Genomic DNA, 20,664 nt, shown 5'->3' with positions numbered 1-20,664 from the left:
GCGTCCTTCCGAGTCGCTGAAAGACCAGATACACTAGCATTGTGGAAAAGGAGTGATAAGAGCCAAAAACAGGATGTATCATTTGCTGTTGATCGTAGAAACCGGCACGAGACACTGTTCACCATATTTATTTGAGCTGTTTTGGCAAACACTGAACAAATGAAAGCAAATTTAAAATTTTTTATTCATGGCTACTTGTACAGAAAGGTGTGCTCCTACATGAGTTTATGCAGGTAAAACCAATATGTCAAATTAGATAAACAGTTGTGTAGTGTGTTTTGACCTTTTTTAGAAACAAATCTGAGACGCACCATCTATAAAGAAGTGCATCATCAACCGGGATCATACATGGAAGTGATTTTAACACACACTTTACACATTTTTAGAAATGGTAAGGATGTTCAAAAATAAGTCTTCAGTGTTCATTGTCATTATGTTGTACATTCTTTGATAATTAGGGTGTCATTAAGTACATAACTATGCAAGTGTTTGCATCTTTTCCTCCATTTGCATCAGCAGTAATTGCTAGCAATCAATGTGTATTGGCTTTTGTCTTTTGGCATTTGCTCTACTTGTGGTTATGTACACATTCTTTATTCATCAAACCCCTGTCCTCTTGCTCTACTGAGATATATGAAGGTGAAAAAATAAAATAAAATAGTGGCCGTCTGAGGAATCGGGAACAAGCCAACAAAACATAATTGACTTTTTTTTTTTTGGCCATTAAAGACACTTTTGAAAATTCATTTTGTTCTCATTGCTGTTACAGATAGTTTGCTATTCCTCAAGAAAAATACAGTTTAAGATAACATTATGCACTTTGCCATCAAAATATAATTACACAATAAAGTCAGATCTGTAACCACATGAGCAAAGAATCATACCCCGTCACATTTTATAAATCAAAGCTACACTAGATGAAGCTGAGAGGCCTCAGTCACCAAAAAACGTACACTCTCAAAAACATTACAGACAATATGTTACAAGCTAACAGCAGCAAACTGTAATAGAGTGCACATGTCATGTGTATCATATGTACAAAATGTTTTTTTTTACTGAGGCAATGTGAAAAAACCGCAAACCACCGTAACAATCAAATTAATCTACAAAACTGATCTATGAGCTCAAATCTTTGATGAATCGCGTTCCATACAGTGTGTTTATGAAATGGCTTACTTGTCCATAGTGACATAATACAGATCAACACTTAGCTTTCCTTTTGTTTAACTAAAGCAGGTTTAATAACAAGGTGACTCACAGTTATGCAGAGACTGATCCACTTTATCCTCAAAACACTGACTGTTCAGCACATCGGCAGTCCATTCAGTCAAATGTGCACCGATCGCACACATTCCAAAGAAGTGAATTTATTCACACGGTTATCAGATGAGGGTTTAACTCCCAAAAAATAAAAAAAACATGAGTGAGCCACCAAATTGCCCCCCATGAGACATTGAAGGCAAATGAGCTAATATCTCAGCAACAGCTTCAGCAGGTCTGTTTTCAACACAGCAACAGTCAACATGGATTCCTCAGATATAATCCACTGTTCTGTTGCTCCTTTGCACTTCACAGGAAAGGAAAAATGTAGATGTCACACTCTGGCAAATGTTTAAATTAAAGTTCATGAGTTGAATCACTTCTTGAGATAAGAATGTCCTTCCACAGGCCTCACATCCTACAAAAGGTAGTAACCTTCTAGTGATAATACTGCTGGTGTAAAACCAAAGGCTAGTGCCAGGAGCATACTCGAGGGGTGTAAGCAGGTGAGTTCAGCTGGTGAGCTTCTAGCAATGGCATTTGAGTCATTGGACTCTTCCAGTTGGTGGTTCTGGGGGAAGAGGCCATAGTGTTAAACTGAGTGGACATTTGACAAGAATGTTTTGAAATGGATATTTATTTCTTTTTCAAAAAGAATTAAATATCAAAAAGAAGTTGAAATATTGGAATATTATTGACTTAGATGGAAAATTTAGTGTATTGATAAAACAAAATGCATAGTGCAAACAAAGTGAATAAATTATGTTATGACTTAAAGTATAAAATATTGAGCAAAGTGTATACTTTCATTCTTAAATAATAAATTTAAGGATCCATAGAAAAATATTTAATGTTAAGTCTGATACTGGTCTCTGTAGTGATACTATCAGCCTCACAAACACTATTGGTTTGACCTCTAATAGGAACCTTGACTGGAATGCACAGAATAAAACAGGTCTTACCGCACACACAGCAGTATCCACTGTTTGATTTGACACCAGTTTTTGGGCCTAGAGGGAAGAAAATCAGAAAGAAGGCAGAGAAACATTAACTTTAATTCTTTTTTGTTTGGCTTTCAAGATCACACACTGGCTGGTGCAAATGAAATATATACAGCTGACTGCTTCTTTGATATTATCAATCATTTAGCCGGTCTCAGTGTAGTGGAAGGAGCAAACTGTCTTGGCCTTTAAGCTGAACTGTGGTAAAAGGGAGGGAATAGTCTTCAAAGTCAGTAACAAGGTCAAATAAAATCATTGCTGCATAAACCTAAACTTCCACCGCCACAACTGTGAAGCCAAATACTCCCAGCAATAAAATGTATGGTAATACTTTCAGTTCCCACCAATTCCCATTGTTTAGACCTACATCAACCCCATTGCATAATCATTCTCTTCAAGCAAGATGTGCGAGATTCGAGTGTGTGTGTGTGTGTAAAAGTTTGTCCGTGTGAGATCCCCTGTTTATGCAGGCTCAAGGTTATGACAGTTTAATACAGTAAAACTTTTCTCAGACTGCTGCAAACCTTTTCAGCCGCACATAAAAATACCCACCTGCGTCTGCGCGCGCGCGCACACACACACACACACACACACAAAAACAAATACAAATACACACTCACAGATACAGAGGTGGAGTACAGAAAATGATAAAGTGACTCTACAGTGGTTTGGGAACATAATAAACACTCCACGCGTTGGTTCTTAAGCAGAAAGAATTCTATGCGGCAGGATTCTGGAGAAGAATGATTAATTGTTCTATAGGAGGTCTTTCCTCCTGGAGGATGTTTTTACCGGTGATAAATCATATTATCGCTATTAAAAGCACATATGATAGATTGTCTCGCTTAAAGTATGTGATATCATCTCATTTAAAAATATAGCCCCATAGTATTTATCAGAGGAGAACAGCAGAAGTCTGAAGTGTGTTGGTCTGGCCAAAAAGTACCAAAGCAGCTGGAGGATCTATAAGCACATTTGCAATTTATGATGCTAAATGTCAAAATCAGATCAACACATTAAACAGATTTCCTACAGTTGTATTTGATATTTCAAAACCAATATCATTTTCTGTGACTGTAATTTTTTTTAAAGTCACATGGTGGACAATTTCATGGGTCAACAAATGTTGAATTAAATGAGTTAGATCTAAGAAATGATAGAAAATTAGAACAATAGAAATAACTTCATCTGCTGAGGAAGATTGTGTGATATGATCAAAAGCTCCAGTATAGTTACTAAATGGGCTTCGCGGTAAAATTATTTTTGTCAGCAATGGCTTCCAAGGTCAAAAAGGAGCTTTCAGCCTCTTGAAAAAAACAAGCTTGAATTTTGTTGAGATTCTGTCAGAGCAACTTGGTTTACAGTTAATTATACAGCTACTTTGAATTGGTGATTTATGTTCAGTGCAAATGCAGGAGGTAGAAGTGTGTTCATTGAATCTTGTGTCTCATGTCAGTAAGCAGCATTTACATGTTAACTGTTTAACAGTGAGCATCTGTATTTATACCAAGGTTTACAGGGATTTAAGTAAACATGTTACCCTTAACCATATAGTATTGGGGGGACCAAATATTTGGTAGATCCTTACAGTGATACTGTGTCCCTGCGTGTGCACACTCACACAGACACAACTACCCCTGTGGGCCATTTCTAATGTTACTGTGGCAACCAATTAGCTTTGACACGACAGCTCTGGAAATTCTGAGTCCACACTGACGTCTCATCTTTCAGCCCAGGAGGGGGGATTCTGTGCATGCCATCATAAAACCGTCCCTGATCCACCAAGGTGACAGAGCCAGACGTCTGACACTCAGACAGAGGCCCTGAACTAATCTCAACCTGATGTTTTGGCCTGTCTTTGGATTCAGGCACTTTCTTTCAGAAGTTTTGGGAGGTTTGAGATGCCTCTGTTATTGTGTGATAAGATTTCATGTTTGTCCTTTTATTTTACCTTAAAATACAGATTGGTAAAAGTGGTGCTTAGTGTAATGTATACTTTCCTCAACTGCACTGAGGCAAGTATTTATTAAGAAAGCTTTATTTCGTTTGTAAGCATAAACTCTGCAGTCAAAGACAATGTGCTGCTTAGGGGACTAGATCGTGGCATGAAGAACGTTGCTGATTTTTTTAGATTAGTTTGTGTTTTTTCTGGAGCTATTTCGAGCAGAATATAAAAGTGAAATACAAATATTAAAGATTTAAAAATCTAAACTTAAAAAAATGAAGATAAATGTGATTGGAGAAATCTGTTTTTCCAACCTTCTCTCAGATCTCACAGAGACACATTTAGTGATTTTTTTTTTATGACATTATAAAAGTTAGGCAGTGATTTAATCTCCACTTCCTTCTCTACTTTTATTTCTTTTTTATGACTTGCAATTTTTATTTTGAAATATAACATCAGTTCTGTGAATCAGAAAAGAAAAAAAGATACAACCTAGATTTAATTACAGAAACTCTTACTTTTAAAACTCTTTTCATTTAAAACTTCACCTGTAGGGTCCCACAGATGTGATATAACGAGTCGCCGTCAAGATCCAGTCCGTTTGTGTCTGTCATGGCGTCCAGAGCATTATTGGTTCGCTCTTTACCCCTCCGGGTGATGCTTGGCTCTACTACAGTTGGCTGAATCGGGGGTTGAGGTTGCCAGACTCCAACATCAGTACCGTTGCCAAATGCCTGGATGGCATTACCTGCAAGAAAATAGTGTAACGACTGCTGACACGTCTGATCCTGTACATATGCAGAGTCTATGCTTTACTAGACAGAATATAATTAAGTGGAATGTGACAGGAAAAATGACAAGAAGTGAGAAAATACTGTACGGATTTATGAGAAGATATGTATCCAAATTTAATGACTTGGATTCAGTTGCAGAATGTTATAAATACATGTAATAAGCATCATCCACCAGAATGCCCTCTGAGCTCCATTATAAAAAAAATCCTGTCTGCACTTGTACTAAGTTAGCAGGTGTCATCCATCCTCGCCAGGGAAATATGGCCCAAAACATTTTGTTAATGTCCAACTAAAAGCTGCTTCTAATTGATACTTTAGATAATTGGGTAGGAAAAGAAATGACTTGACCTTTCTCAAGAGCCTTTTAAAAGCAGTGTCTGCCTTTAACAGCTATGATTCACAAAGCTGTACAGAAATGAACTTCATAACTGCCTGAAACAAGAAAACTTAAGGAAAAAAAAACGATGTAATGTAATTTTACTCATCATTAATATGTCTGTTAATTAAAACTATTCTATTGTATTTTCTTGAGCTAATCTCAATCATACTAAATAACAATTGAGTCTAAGTCACTGTCACGATCTGTTCCTCTGTTCCCTTTGGCTCCTGAAATCTTGAATATGGGAACTCACGTAGGCAGCGATTGTTGGTGAAAAACTCAACAAATTTATCACAGTCTGGCTTGCTGTTCCCACTGCTGCTGCAGTCACACCACGGTGACAGGCTAATACCAAGAGATCGCACATAATTGGGTGTCATCACCGTACCTGCAGCATAAGAGAGGAGAAAATCACTGTAAGTCATTGTGACTGTTGTCACCATTATCATAGTTGAAGCTCTCTAACAGAACTCCCTTCATTTAATCACTCGTTTTTGAGGCTCTGCGCACTGAAACGGGAATGTTTAGGTAAGCCAATCAATGTGAGCTTATTAAGCATTGTAGGGAGTCTTTACCCCATTTCTCACTGGACAGCTATGTTTTCATGTATAAATATTCTATTTCACAAGTGCTTCAACATTTAATAGGGCTCTACGTGCACAAGCATTGGCTCTACCCTCTGCCTTGACTCTGACACAACAGCAACCTACTGCATTGTGATTATAAGCTACACTGACTTGTACTGTATCCCCCTAATTATATAGCGTGGCCAGTGGTCTTGTCTTTTCCACAACATGCACATTATTCAAAGAAGTGCTGATGTCAACGAAGGTGGAAGCCTGCGACTCTGGAGAGTGTTGTTAAACGTGTTGGGTGTTGCCGTTGCTTACCACCCATTGGGAGTTAACAGTGGTGAACACATTATACGAATGAGACTCGGCTACTTTGTCATCCAGTTGTAACTGAATATAACTGTTGCTTTTTAGGGCTTGAGTAGGTTCATACTTATTAGCTGTGCAAGTACATGCAGAGAATCAGAGATGAGTGGTTCAGCCAGGGGGGACCCATTAGAGGGTGTAACCTGAGTGAGGTAGAATATGAACGGAGTAGATTAAAATGACTGCCTGTTGAGTTTGCAATTGGTCACTGTTGCCCTGTGTTCAAATCTCATTACCAAAACTCAGTGGGACATCATTTTGCCTTTCTGCATAATGAAACCTTCTGATAGAAGAAAGAGTGATCAAAAAGGAAATGAGTACTATTTCTGCACAGTGCTATGGGGTATGAACTGTGATGGCATGTAAGACCTACAGATTTGCAATTTATAGACTGCGATCTCAGCTGCCTGGCTGCTTAGCTGATCTGGTGCCTTAACCTCTGCTGTGGAGAATACATTAAAATAGCTACTTGGCTTTCTAGTTAACATCTGTGATTTGTTATATAGCTCACAGGTTTGATTGCATGCCTACAAAGAAGCAGTGCCTGTGCAGCAATATTATTTCTAATAAAATGATACAAAAGGAAAAAAATCAAGATCATAAAATATTGCAAACTATTTTCTTTCCTTTCCTTCCCATCTGAATAGCTTTAGGTACAGTTATGAATCAATCAGTTACATAACAAAGCCATTTAAAAAAAATAAATTTTAATAGAATAACTTACCAATAAGACCTGAGTAAGAGAGCAGGCAATCGGCATAGTTCTCCCTCAGACAGCCGGATATGGAGCGAGGTTCTGGTTGACAGTTGCTGATGAAGTCTGCCAGCCTTGACCTATAAACAACAGGGAGAGAAATTAGAGCTGCTAATTTCCCAATGCTGTTATTGGAAATCAAGTTTATAATGAGCTAAGTGCTTTATCACATTTATAAACAATGGTTCAGTAATTTAAAGCCACAGACTAACTCGCATTAAAAAAGTGTTTTCTGTTCTTTCATGTCCAGATCACATAAATTCAGCTGTGAGGTTTGAAGGTGAAAGTATAGAATTTGAAATATATAATAAAGAAATGGTTTCACTGGCAAAGCTCCTGTACAGTATACTATAGCTCACAATACACACTACATCTTATAGTTGTTGTTGGTGACTCCTCTTCGGTCGCAGATTTGAATTAAACTGACTCAGCGTAAGATTGGCAATTTTCTGCCGATTAACATTATAACTGTTCAGTTCTCAGTTTGTATTTTGGACTAGAACAGCAATTATCATGTCTTAAAATAGACCATCTGAATTACTACTGAAGTTCTCTCTGCAGGTGACATGTGCCTCCCAGAAATTGGAATTGGTTTTGTAATGACATAAATAAGAGGAGCCAAAGTTGTTGTTACACATGCACCGAGACAGGTGAAAAATCTTGGTTGTGAAATGATGTTTTCTATGGCAGTAAATCTAACACTAATATAAAACACATTAAACTGTGTATTTGAAAAACATATAGATATTAAATTGGAAAAAAAGATGAAGTCTGTTAAGGATCCCTCTATGCGTTGTTACCTGCAAATGTAGTTGGTCTTGCATGTGTTCTGAAGAGACAGACAGTTAGGTTTGTCTTTATCCTCATAGGAGCAGACGGGTACAATAGTTTGTCTTCTGCGTTCTGCGCATGCTGTCTGATCCCCCGATGGACAGGAGCAGAACAGCATCCCATAGCTGTATTTAGTCGGAACCTTAATTTTGGGAAGAAAAGAAGAAAGAACACATGTTGACACAGGTGGCATTAAAAACTATGCAGGGCAAAAAAAAGACCTCCTCCCAGGCATCCTTGCTGTCTATAGAAAACATTTTCAGCTTCCACTGCAGCTTCTACCTGTGCCAGAGTAGTTGAATGGCTCACCCAGTTTATAAAAACCTTGTGGTAACATAGTGGTAAAATGGGAAAACGGAGACCACAGATCAACTATGGCTGCCTCCCAGTGTGAAAACCTGCCTTTAGTGGTGCATTGTACTACACTGAGTTAAATGCTGAAACTTTTGTAAAGAAACTAGATAGAATAATGTAAAACTGCACTTAAAATAGAGTTTTAGAGTTTTTCCTTTGACATTTGAGACCTAGCACGGGCGCAGGAACGACAAAAACAAACACAAAAAGCTGCAAATAGCTCTCACAATTAACATGCTTAATTACCTTGTCAAAGAACTGTCGCAGAGCTTTGTGGCATTTGCGCTTGTTGCACACCTCAGATGCAGACACCCTGCTAGTACAGGGGTTGATGTAAGCCGAGCGGTATTTCTTACAGGTGTCATTCAGGTTACAGGCTTTGGCAGCATTCAGACAGTTGTTCTCCTTTGTGGATGCAGGCTCAACTAAGAGAGAAGAGAGACAGGTGTTTTCGTATTTCCTCATTTAAGAATGATTGCTTTCTTGTGCAGGTTATGTTGTTTAAGCATCATAAATGAGAACTATTTGAGTGTCATTTAAACTAAGAACAGAATGAACGGCAGTTTATTTGATGTCCAAAAATTGTCCCCTTTCTTTTTATGTATTTAAAACCAATTGCTCACAAAGGTATTCTCGAATTAAATCATTTCCTATATGTCTGAAACAGCAAAAAAAGCAAACGTATGAGCTTTGAGCCTTGCTGCATCCAGTCATGCTTGAATCTGCAAACACAACATTGTCCAAATTGTGTGAATGCAGAAATCTTTTCCAGGGGATTCATTATAAATTATTGCAGCAATTTGTTGCTCCACTTGCTCCATTTGTTGCAAATCCTTTGTTACACATCTGTATTATCCGGCTGAAAGGTGTACTTGGGGTTCCTATAAGGTACCTCTGTCAGACCTCATTCTGTCTGGCCTTTATGATCAAACCCCTGTATGTGTAGCAGAATGCCACGGTTAGACCACACTGCACAGCCACTCCAAGGTGACCTCTCATCTCTTCCAGTTAGACAAAATCTCAGATGCTTAATATTCAGAGCATTACCAAAGACTACACTAATCATATTAGTAAACCCCATTGTGTGTTTGTGTGTCTGCTGCAGTTTTTCCCCTCTACACATGTTACACATGTAGCTTGAGGGTTATTTGACTGTCCTCAGCCTCACAGAAAACACTGAAATGTGCTCTGTGAAACTAAAATATAAACACCTGCTCAGACACTGTGCATTTTCCTTGGCTGGAGTTATATGAACCATGCCACCCATCTTTGCTTCCATCCCAGTATGCCTTTTCTTCCATCACAGCAAAAGCACTCCGCGGCCAACATAATGACTCTCACATCTCATTTTTCTCATTTGTTGTAGTTAAAGTCCTTCCTGCTCCACTGACTTCTGCACAGTAACACAAACTGTATCCTCCGCCTCGGCATGGAAGAATGAATTCTGTAATTCTGCCTTTTGAGGTGGAATTGAAGTTCACTGCACTCTTTCATGCACCACAGAATGAGCCATGATTAAATCTGAATACATTCTTGAACCTTGGGTTAATCACATATTATAAAACCCATTACTTACATCTGACAAGTGCCTAGAGATGTGGGCTATGATCCTGTAGTGGCTGTTTGTAGCTCTTGGGTCATAGGTGTGACAGTTTTACCTCAGAATGCTTACCTTAGCTGTATTAATAACACACTAAAAAAAGAAAAGAAACTTCTTACAGTGCGGGGTTGGGTTAAAACATGGCTGTACAGACGTAACACCCTACAGCATGAAAAAAAAATGTTTTCTCTGAAGAGCATTTTTGCATTTAAGAAGCTAATTCTCATATTTGCGTTTTTTCAGGAATAATTTCAGTACGAATCTTGTTTCATTGTCTGTAAAACCACATAGAAGTTAATGGTAGAATTATGACAGAGGTGATATAGTGAAGTTCAACAATTACTTCGTTCAAGCCTCCCTAAGAGAACGTGAAGAGCATCATGTAAAAAACAAAAACAGCGACATGTTTATCTAAAATGTGGTTTTGTTACTTTAGAAATATTGTGTAGCCATTAAGTCATTTGATATTGCCAGTGAGTTTCATAAGCAGGGCAGTGTTGAAGATTGTTGTTAATAGCTGTCTGCTCTTTGTTCTGTGCTTCTTGTGCTGTTTAAATTTGTGTGTTGCACGATGATGGTAATCATCTGAAATCAATCTTTGCTTGTTTCTGTTTCTCTGTGAAATGTCTCATTTAATCTGATTTACAGACAAAGCCCACAAACTACAAAAGTGAGGTGATTTGTGAGTAAAATCATAAAATGTATAACATCATATCCTGTTAAAAGGCCCACTGACATCAGGAAAACAAATCTCACTTCTTAAGTTGCAGCACCTGGAGCAAGGCCACCGTGTTGCCATTGATACCGACCAAATAACACGCCAGTGTAGCAAACACTGGAATCTGACCCTTTGACCTCTAACAGGTTAATACAAAAGACCTTTTGAAGCACCGCCAGCCAGGTAGAGTTAAATAGGAATCCCATAGAAGAGGTCAGTTATGGTTTCCTGGGGGGCTGCTTTCACTAACAAAGTGAAGGAGACAATATGAGAACCAGTAATTAGTTTAATGCCCTAATTTCTGAAATGCTAGTGAAAGGTTTATGTTGTATTTGCCTAATGTCTTGTACAATGCTCTAATAGATCAGTGAGCTTATCCAAATTGAGTAAACTTATTTGACACATGGCATGTGTCTGTGTTGGAGAAGAGGCCAAAGAGCTGGCAAGTACAGGTGAAGTTTGTATTCAGAAAAGTTTCCCTTCAAAGGTTTGCATCTGCCTTCTACAGCGCTGCCTACCCAGATAAAATAAACACCATGAAAAAGTCTAGGATTGCAACAGACAAGTGTTTTTCATTATCAGGTAGTCAGTTAATCCTCTGGTCTTTAAAAGGTCAAGAAATAGTAAAACTGCCCATCACAATCTCCCAAAAATACAAAGTACACACTTTGAGATTATTTATTTTGTTCAGCCAACAATAACTGAACACAAAACCAGCAAATGTGCAAATTTGAGGAGCTGAAGCCAGTTTTTTTGACATCTTGCTTAGAGGCTACTCTTGATGATTGATCATAGTTGATCAGTTCATCATAATTGCTAATTACTTGATTAATTAATCATGAAATTTGTGACCAGTTAATTTTTTTTTCAGTTGACTAATGAATTAATTGACTGAGCTCTAAAAAAGGCTCTGAAGTGAGTAAGTCAGAGCAAACAATGCTGCAGACGTGTTGAGAATGCAGCTGGAGAAATGTGAGTAAATGGATGTTTTCTGTTTCTTGTTAGGAACATGCAGAGAGTGTCATGCACCTCATATATCAGATTCTGCAGTCCTTTCATTTCTTTGCGATGTGTTTATGGATGCAGGCTTAGACAATTAATCATCTCTTTGGACACATAGAATAAAAAAGACCAATAAAATTTCCTGGACTGATGCCACCATTAAACACAGGGGCAGTGAGGTCAGAAGCGGTAGAGCTGGTCCTAAAAACTCCTTTACCCTGTAGGGTTTAATTCCAGTGTGGCAGTTCTGGATAACAATCCAGAAATTGCTCAGTGTGCTGTGTGCAGTGTGCTTTTTTCCTTTGAATGTGTTCCAAGAGTATTGATAGGAATATAGTGTCATGGAATTGTCCTTTTATCTGTGTATGACATGAAAATCCTCCCATGTCCAAGAAATGCATTTTATATGAATAGAAAGTATTACTATGACCCTCAAACCAAACCTGGCAGATGTGTGAAGGCCACAAAAGCAGGGCCGTGTGCTCCAATTTGTAGTGGTTATGGTATCACAAGAACGTGAGTGGCAAGAGAAACTGAGAACAAGAGGTGTGTGTGAATGTGTATCAGTATTTCTGACTTTATATTCAGTTCTTAACTAGTTGAACATAACTTTGTGCTACGTGGACAATTGAATTATGTTAATAAAAACAAAAAATATGGCTATTGATTGGTTTGGACAATCGCGCTTTCCCCTGATAGGGGGAAGTTCAGCCAAAGCAAAAGAAAAGTTTATGTATATTTGACATTGTGTTTTCTAATCATATCATTTGTCTTTGATAGCTGATTCTACTGCATATTTTCACTTTACTAAAAATTCACTGGTGCAAAAACTTAAAACCTCCAAATAATGACATTGTAGAGTCTTCAGTTGCTGTCTACATTATAGTCCAAAATCAGAGTCCTTCACAATGCTTTATTAAATCCTTCTAAACTTGTCTCTCCACTTAGTGCCCTATTTGTCAGCTCCTACAATAGAAAGAAAACAGCAGTGGTCAGAGTCCTCTCCTTCATGGCACCCTGCGTCTATCAGGCTTCCTGCCAGCATCACTAGATCCAAGCCAGTGTCTCAGAATTTATAACCAGACCCAACATCCATTTATTAAGTGCACCCATGTAATTAGCAAAATCTCACTTAGCTCCTACTGCACCAGCTATTCTTGTCCTCCATTTAATCCTCTAGACAGTCATTCATCCTCAATTGATTTAAAAAGTAGTAGTTCAGCATTGCTGATGTCTGCCATATTCAGTCTGATTCTGAGATCAGCTCAGAAGGATGCTGATGCTGGACTGTGGGACTGGTATGGACCATAAAACCTCAGGTGTTCACTCAGATGAAAGCAGATTCCACTTGGCCAATTAAAAATATAACATGCAAATTTGCTGTCTCAGCATCAGCAGTTGTCAAGTAATATTACTGTGGGGAAGTTTCTTCTTTGTTCTTCCTTCTAGCTTCCTACTTTTAAGCATTAGTAGCTAAAACCATGAACCTGTATGTTTGTGCACCTGTATATCAGTTTGGGAGATGTAAGGAAAGCCTGAGGCACTGAGATATTTTTGAATTTTGAGAATGTGTATGTCACTGCCAGTGTATGGGAATGTGTGCTGGGTGATTTGCATGTAGATGAGGGTCTCCATTCAGCAGCAATGCACATGTGTCACACCACAGTGTGAGTGATTTTGTGTTTGTGTACATACGTTTGTTTGCGTGTGCCGGTGCAGGGTGTGGCTAGCTTGCATCAAATAATTCCACGCCTGACCGAAAACATTATCCTGTGTCACCTGCAGCCTGCAGCGTTTCATTTTCTTATCTCAAAGCCATGATTAGCCATTGCCCGCATCACTCACGGTTACACATTCACTTGGCTCCCTGCACACAACTTGTCATGGCTAAGCCATCAGGTACACTCATCTTGGTGAGAAATTTCTGCTCTCCAAGCCGCTTTACCGAGCCTTCATCTTCCAGTAACATTTGTTTGTCAGAGTGGCAGCAAATGTTGTGAGTTGGTTAGTCAGTACATGGGTGTGTGTGTGTGTGTGTGTGTGTGTGTGTGTGTGTGTGTGTGTGTGTGTGTGTGTGTGTGTGTGTGTGTGTGTGTGTGCGCATGACTGATAATGTGTCTTATAGTTTTTGCTCAGTGACATTCTTTGCATGATTCATATTGTCAGATATTATTTTTAATTTGTATGATGTAGCTAATTCAAAGTGTCAGAACTCAAAGTAAAGCAAAGTAAGTAAGACTTTTTTCAGGTGTGTTTTGCTTCAGGCAGATCCCCTCCACACAACTCAGTACTCATACTGAACTACTCTTAGCTGAAAAAAGGGTTGGACTTGATATGAACTATCAATTGACTATTGTTTTAATCATATAGTGATTGATTGATTTAATGTTGTGACAGCAAAGCAAAATTACGAAATCAGATTTCTCCCTCCTAGATTTTGAGATACTTGGGAATTCCTGCTGAGATGTACAGCTTCAGCTTCCAATTTTAATGCAGTCCAGTGCGATGGACATGAGCTAATGACATGCCATTTTCCAAATCTAAACAAGTTTCATGTTGCTTTATAAAGTCTTTAAAGGCAGTTTGCTGTTGTGTCCCACAGGGGGTGGACATAAAAACACCTGCACACATATTGAGTTATACTGTAAATGCGTGCTATGTTGGAGGTGGTCTTAGATTACATTTTATTGTACAAATACTGCTATTACTGTCCACACCCCGTAGTTTCCCCTGTGTACACACATTTACAAGTGCTTTATGCAGTGTACAGATGTCTCATGTTATATAAAACAAATCTATTATGCTTTCCATTATGCAGGCAACACTCTGGAATACAGGATGCTTGCCAAAAAAAAAGATAAAGTTCTGTTTGTTTCACTTCATGCCTCCGAATGCTTAAGTTTTCATATTTGATTACGCAGCATATAAGTGAATTTCAAACTTCTAATCCACAACTTGTGTCTGTTATTGGGTTTTGAGCTCCCTCTGGTTAACTCAGTTGGAATAAATTGTGTTATTCTGCGGTTACAGAGGGGCAGAACGAAAACAAAGGAGAAGCGCGTGAAAGGAAATGCCTCCAGATGATTCGCTGATATGGCCGAAAGCAGTTTTGTGTAAAAAGAATCAGCAGATTTAAAGTGTTTCTTCCACTGATGGCTACTCTGATGTTCAGCTGGAGCAGTTAGCTCATAAATGCACAGTTCACAGGCATGCCGGGCCAGCGGCAGAGGACAAAGACCACTGAGGATTAATCTATTGCTTCAGGCAGCTAAGACCCACTGAATTATTCTTGAGATCTTTGCAATGGAAAATCATCATGCCAAGCTTCATCTCTTGTTCACCGACTCAATTCTCTGTAAGACTACTGATGAGCTATGAGGATAGACTGGGAGGAGATTGGGAAGATACTGGGCTCAGTGGTAGGGCCAGTGCTAGTGAGATTTCCACCGTGAGAGTGGCTGCTTACATGCAAATTGAGAAACTGGCTCGAGGGGTTTTTGAAAACTTCTGAAGTTTGTCACCTTGAAACTGAAAATATTTATGCAATTAGGAAAATGTGCTCCAATTTAAGGCGGTTAAAGCACGGAAACATGAGTGGCAGGAGTTTATTGATAAACAGAGTAAAAGAGGTGTGTCTGCATGATTGAAAGGTAGAATGAAATATGTGCTCCTCCCAAAAAAAAAAAAAAAAAAGAAAAGAAAAATCCTCTTGGAATCTAATCAGTGCTCGTACCAGTACTGTCAGACTTTCTGTGGATGAGGAGAATCAGTACATCTTGTCTTTAAAAAGTATCTTCCTTAAAATGAGTTGAGAATGTGATTGTACAAGCAGATATATACTGTGCAACAGTCCTTCCTATCTCAACTCTGGCTGTGGGATTGCATAAGCGAGGAGCCGCAGATACATTTATAATAATCTCAAATTGTCTGCAGCACAGTATAATTTAGTAATGACTTACTTGTTGATGCCCTCTGGTACCGCAGTGAATTATTTTTAAAGACATAAACATGGTGTGTGGTACAGAAGCTCTGTTTCCTTTATTAAAGGCCGGCCTGTAGTCCCATCATTCTCCCCGTCTGCACTACAGGATTGTGCTACATCTCTGAAAGGCACTTGTTCATTGATGAAATGATGCTGCATTTAATTTTAGCTGTTTCTGGAGACTATATTCCAGCAGTTATTGGCATGCCTTTTAGTTTGAATTGAAAACATTACAAATACATCATAAGTCAATGAGTTTTGCTGGAGCCATAAAAAAAGTGACTTACTGAAACACAGAGGAGTCATACTAGTAGTCTATCATGAGGAATAAAAAAAGAAAGCCATGGTAGTGGCATGGCACCATGGATAGCAGCATCGGTCTGATGGACTTTCATGTGTCCTTCAGATAAATTTGCATCACTTTGGTGATCCCTGACTTTTTCCTTCTGCCATTTTCATGTAAAAACTTCAATTTGTCCAAAACTTGCAAATGTTAGGATGCTAAACAATAAACTTGATTAACATCAGCAAGTTAGCATTGTCATTGTGAGCAACGTAGCTTGCCTCTGTTAGCATTTAGCTCAAAACACTGCTGTACCTAAATGTATTCTCACAGAGCTGCTAGCGCTGCTGTAGACTCTTAGTCTTGTTGATTTCTTGTTGCTAAATAGATATTTTTTGTCATATAATTTATATGAGAAGTCTATCATGTTTTTTATAAAATATCGTTAGATGAAACTCAGTTTAAATTAAGTATAAATGATTAACAGGCATTTGCTTTCAGCCAATCAGAGCAGTGAGCATTGTGTCTTTGCAGCTGACCCATGGGATACAGTATGGATCATTGTTTACTGGCTCACATGTGCATTATCTTACACTGCGGGCTGCCTGAGGCCTGGCTTAGTTACATACAGGAATGAGGTCACTTATGGCAAATGGATTCCTGATATCTAACCCATTAAGTGTTTTTTTTTTTTTTTTCTTTTCAGAGGTGCCTTTGGCTGTTTTGGCTGTTGCACACTATTATACATTAAACTAGCAACTCAGCTCCAGCTCCATCTCTGCACCCATTTTATTTTGTTCACATAACCTATGTGATTTCTTATAATGATAGCACCTAATAATGATTAAAAAAAAATCACAAGTGAAGCTGTGCTGTCTCTAAGACTAAGACTTCTAAGTCACTGACTTTGATAGAAGAGCACATTAAATATGTCTTACTTGAGATTTAAATATTTTCCATTTGTCCAGTGGGATTCCATAGATTTTTGGGGGGTCAGCTGTCTCATCTAAGCTACATCAAGAAAACAGTTTTGTAGTTTAAATAATGACTTGGACATTTCAAGCTGCTTTTTCTTCTTGGCCTTTAATAATCCCTGTTGTTTTACTAGGAGCCCCATTATCTGAAAGCCTCGTAAATCCTTAACCATTTTCCCAGTTTCAATTTTCTTGCAATTCTTCTTAGTCTCGCATTGCTAGGCCTATCTCTGCATTACATTTGTACCATTCCAACGCAGGAGAGGAATCCAAATTCCAATAATTTATTCTTTGCTCTGTTTGAAACACAGTTAGCCATTATGTCATCACACGTGGAGCAGAGTCACTGTGATACGCTAAGTGGATTCAATCACAGCGAGAGCCAGAGAGAGAGGGCCAAGGAGGGAGCGAGAGAATCAAATAACCATTTTTCCACTGAAATAGTAGCTGGCCAGTGCAGCAGACGCCCTCCTCCAGCCAGAAAGCTCAACACTGAAAAGTGCCAGCGAGTGCTGCACTTGTCACACAAACACACACACACACAGCTCTTGTTTTATCAGTGCCATTGAACACAGACAGATGGTTAATTGCTCCTTGGTGTATGTGTGTTTGATCTTAGCAGATCTAAATTTGGGGCCTGCCTAGGTGTATACTCCAAATCCACCTGCACACCATTGACATTTGAGGACATGTATAGCATTTAGATTTACAACAACAAACCATTTCTGTTTATTTTTGAATGTGTTAATCCAGGCTACAGGATCTCAAACAACACAGTCTCTACTCTGAAAGTCTAAGAGGATGATTAATTCTAGCACATACTGTAAATGCTACTTCTAGCATTAGCACTGTGACAGTGGAAAAAACATGCAGACCTCTCATCACCGCTTTGAGAGCTGAAAGTGAAATATACTAAATGACTCTGCTTTGTGTACGGTGGGTCACAGTGGCAGATAAAAGCTTTTGTGAAGGATAATGGGCGTTGAAAGCTGCAGCCTGAAACCAGACAGCAATAGAAAAGAGTGGTTGTCAAATAGTGGCAGATTTGTAGTGGTGATGTGGTGACTTCAACTGGGTTTGAAGCATAACTGAGACGTAATGGCAGTATGTAGAGTGACTTCACATTGCACAATGTCCAAACTTAAGCCTGAGGAATGTCAGTAATGTAAAAGCAGCTTCTTACCAGCTATGATGGGGGCCAGACGGAAGATATCTGAGAGCCGGCTATTGACTGGTTCATATGGAGAGTATTCCAGCAAATCATTACCTGCGCGGGGGGGAAAAAAAAAGATTGTCAATGATGTGAGTCTGATATTGTGTGTGTGTGTGTGTGTGTGTGTGTGTGTGTGTGTATAAACATGTACGTGGTGCAGGTGGATGTTATCTGATTCTTTTTAACATTATAAAATCAATTATACTGAATAACTGAGTGAGTAATGCCTTTAATTTACTCATATTGATAATATATGAGTTCTTATTTTGTTGAAACAGTAGAACTTGTAGAGAAGGTATGTTGCATGAATTTAACAGTGGTTTGAACAAAGATGCAACCTGACAACAGGTATTATGACGTGTGTCAGTGCAGTGAGTCTGGGGCACCATGTCGATTGCATATGACATGTATTTATTCTGAGAGCATGTTTCCAGCTTGATTTTATAAGTAGACCTGCTTGCCGCAATGTGACGAAGGTTTACAGTAAGAGGTAGATGCATTGAGTGTTAAAATGGTGGAAAGTTACAGTACATTTACTGAAATAATGTAGTTATATACTGATCTGATGTTATTTTCTTGAGCATTTCCCTTTTAAGCTCCTTGAACATATTATGATATTTACTACACTGGTAGATCTGATTGCTATTTCTTTTGTAGTTTTTCACATACAAAGCACATGAGCTTATAAAATAAAGCATAATTACTGATAAAGTAGCCTTAAAGCTCCACCTTAACCAACAACAATGTTGAAATGCTGACTAATATACATTAGTGATGGTAATCTATAGAATAAAATATAATTACAGGGACTTTTTCACTTTTGATACTTTAAGTGCATTTTGCTGAAGATATTTCTGCGCTTTGATGTAAGTAAAATTTTAAATGCAGGACTTTCACTTGTAAAACTTGTAGTGGATCTGACCATGGTAAATGCATACTTTTATAGTGAGCTTATCGATCAGTCATGATAATTAATAGTTGGCGCTGAATTTGCTGCGTACCCTGTAAACTCTGAAATATGCTCCAAAAGATCCGGAGACAGTTCTTTTCCTTCTTCATGCCTCTTCTACACCTGCAGTTATACAAGGGGCTCTGCTTCATGGCATCTATGGCGCTGCGGCACTCGCCCTGCGCCTCCGGACCGGTGACCGCGCTGAAGTTGCTCTCCCTGCCCGCCACACACTGCCTCATGGTCCGGTACTTGGTGCTGCAGGAGTACTCCTTTAGACACTGCTCACTGGCCTTTACGCAGTCCAGGCGGACGGGCCGGGAGGCTGCGCTGCCGTCACCCTTCAAGGTGAACACTGAGTCTGGGAGTTACAAGAAGTGAGTCAGGACAGATGTTGCTCACGATGTAAACTAGTTTGTAGACATTGTTCTGCACACAGTAGACCTCCGATCACACAATTATGATTATTAAATCTGTGGTGCACTTGATACACGGAGATGCACTGAGCATTAGACAAACTTTGTGAACCCTGAATGTTCGCAGTCAGAACAAAGGACCCAAATTAACATCTGTTTTTCGGTAAGAGGGGTGCGCCTTTTCCCCACTGCCACTGTTTTCTGCATTTATTAAACTTAACTGTAAAGGAACAAATATTAAAATACATATTACACCCTAAACATGGTAGAAATTCAACAGATGAATTCGTCACTTACCCGGGAAGGACAATATAAAGACAAAAGTTGTTAAAATCATCGCGCTAGGAGATTTCGTATGTGGTTTAAATAGGGATTAAAATAAAATGTCAAGAGAACTTGTCAGACAGATCCACTTTTCTTTGGGTTGCACATTACATGGGTTCAAGTGATGATGCATCCTGAAGATCCAACAGTGAGAATCCGAACTGTGGAGCTACTGAGTCCAGCAGCTAAAACCACGTCGTGCAAATCTGCCGGAGTTTCGGACCATTAGAGACACAAGCGAGACATAAAGAAGCGCGACGACGGACCATTTCCAATTCACTCCGCTCCCATCAGCCCCCTCTGTCCGCCCGCCGCTCCGTCACACAGACAAGCTTGTCAATGGGATTTTGAGGACAAAACTTTACAGCCGCTACCGAAAGGAAGAGTCAGAGCAGAAATCACCTGTTTAAAAAAAAAAACAAAAAAAAAAAAAACAACAACAACCCTGAACCGGTCAGTTCAACTTAGTGAAGGAATTCATTCAACTTTAAGTGTCCATCACAGGAATGAATGAGTGTTTGAATTATACATCCCAAAACCTGGACCAAAAAGAAAGGGGGAAAAAAGGATTAAAAACAAAAATACATTCCGTGCATTCATAGGGTGGAAAGACAAAACAGCTCCGTTTGATCCGGACTGTTCTTCACTCTGATGAAAAGCCGAGCCTCGGGACGCGGCGCGTGACGTCATGCGCCCGCGCGCACAATAGCCTTTAATGAGCCTATTAACGGGCTCGGTCCGCACAGAGCCGCTCAGACGGTCTCAACAGATGGATGGCCAGCGGCGAGCAGGTGACATCTGTAAGAACACTTCAGCGGGATAGATACTCCCCCCCGTTAACTATGTGGGGAAAGCAACATTTAGAATAGCGCATTATGTATTTATGTAACCTGCAGGCCTGTGGGACATAAGGACCCTAACAGATTAAAAAAAAAAATCTCCAAGGG

General features: G+C 39.1%; 1 protein-coding gene across 1 annotated transcript; it reads right to left on the bottom strand.

The window, feature by feature from the left end:
- Window positions 1–1,678: 1,678 nt before the first annotated feature.
- On the bottom strand, window positions 1,679–19,730 carry gfra1b (gdnf family receptor alpha 1b). The gene is made up of 10 exons (XM_041067333.1): window positions 19,691–19,730; window positions 19,030–19,338; window positions 17,999–18,082; window positions 8,503–8,681; window positions 7,872–8,044; window positions 7,042–7,151; window positions 5,633–5,767; window positions 4,755–4,954; window positions 2,223–2,270; window positions 1,679–1,831 (listed from the first exon to the last, which is right to left on the bottom strand). The coding sequence occupies exons 1-10, from the start codon at window positions 19,728–19,730 to the stop codon at window positions 1,679–1,681; spliced, it is 1,431 nt and encodes a 476-aa protein (XP_040923267.1).
- Between the last annotated feature and the right edge of the window lie 934 nt (window positions 19,731–20,664).

Source organism: Toxotes jaculatrix, chromosome 21 (assembly GCF_017976425.1).
Source record: "Toxotes jaculatrix isolate fToxJac2 chromosome 21, fToxJac2.pri, whole genome shotgun sequence".
Taxonomy (NCBI): domain Eukaryota; kingdom Metazoa; phylum Chordata; class Actinopteri; family Toxotidae; genus Toxotes; species Toxotes jaculatrix.
This window is presented reverse-complemented; position numbering and strand designations above follow the sequence as displayed.

Excerpts from the sequence above, each read along its gene's own strand:
- gfra1b (XM_041067333.1), bottom strand. The coding sequence starts at position 19,730 with ATGATTTTAACAACTTTTGTCTTTATATTGTCCTTCCCGG. Across the intron at positions 18,083-19,029 it reads CATATTTCAGAGTTTACAGG|GTAATGATTTGCTGGAATAC; the intron begins GTACGCAGCAAA and ends CCCCCCGCGCAG. Across the intron at positions 1,832-2,222 it reads TGGATACTGCTGTGTGTGCG|AACCACCAACTGGAAGAGTC; the intron begins GTAAGACCTGTT and ends CTCTTCCCCCAG.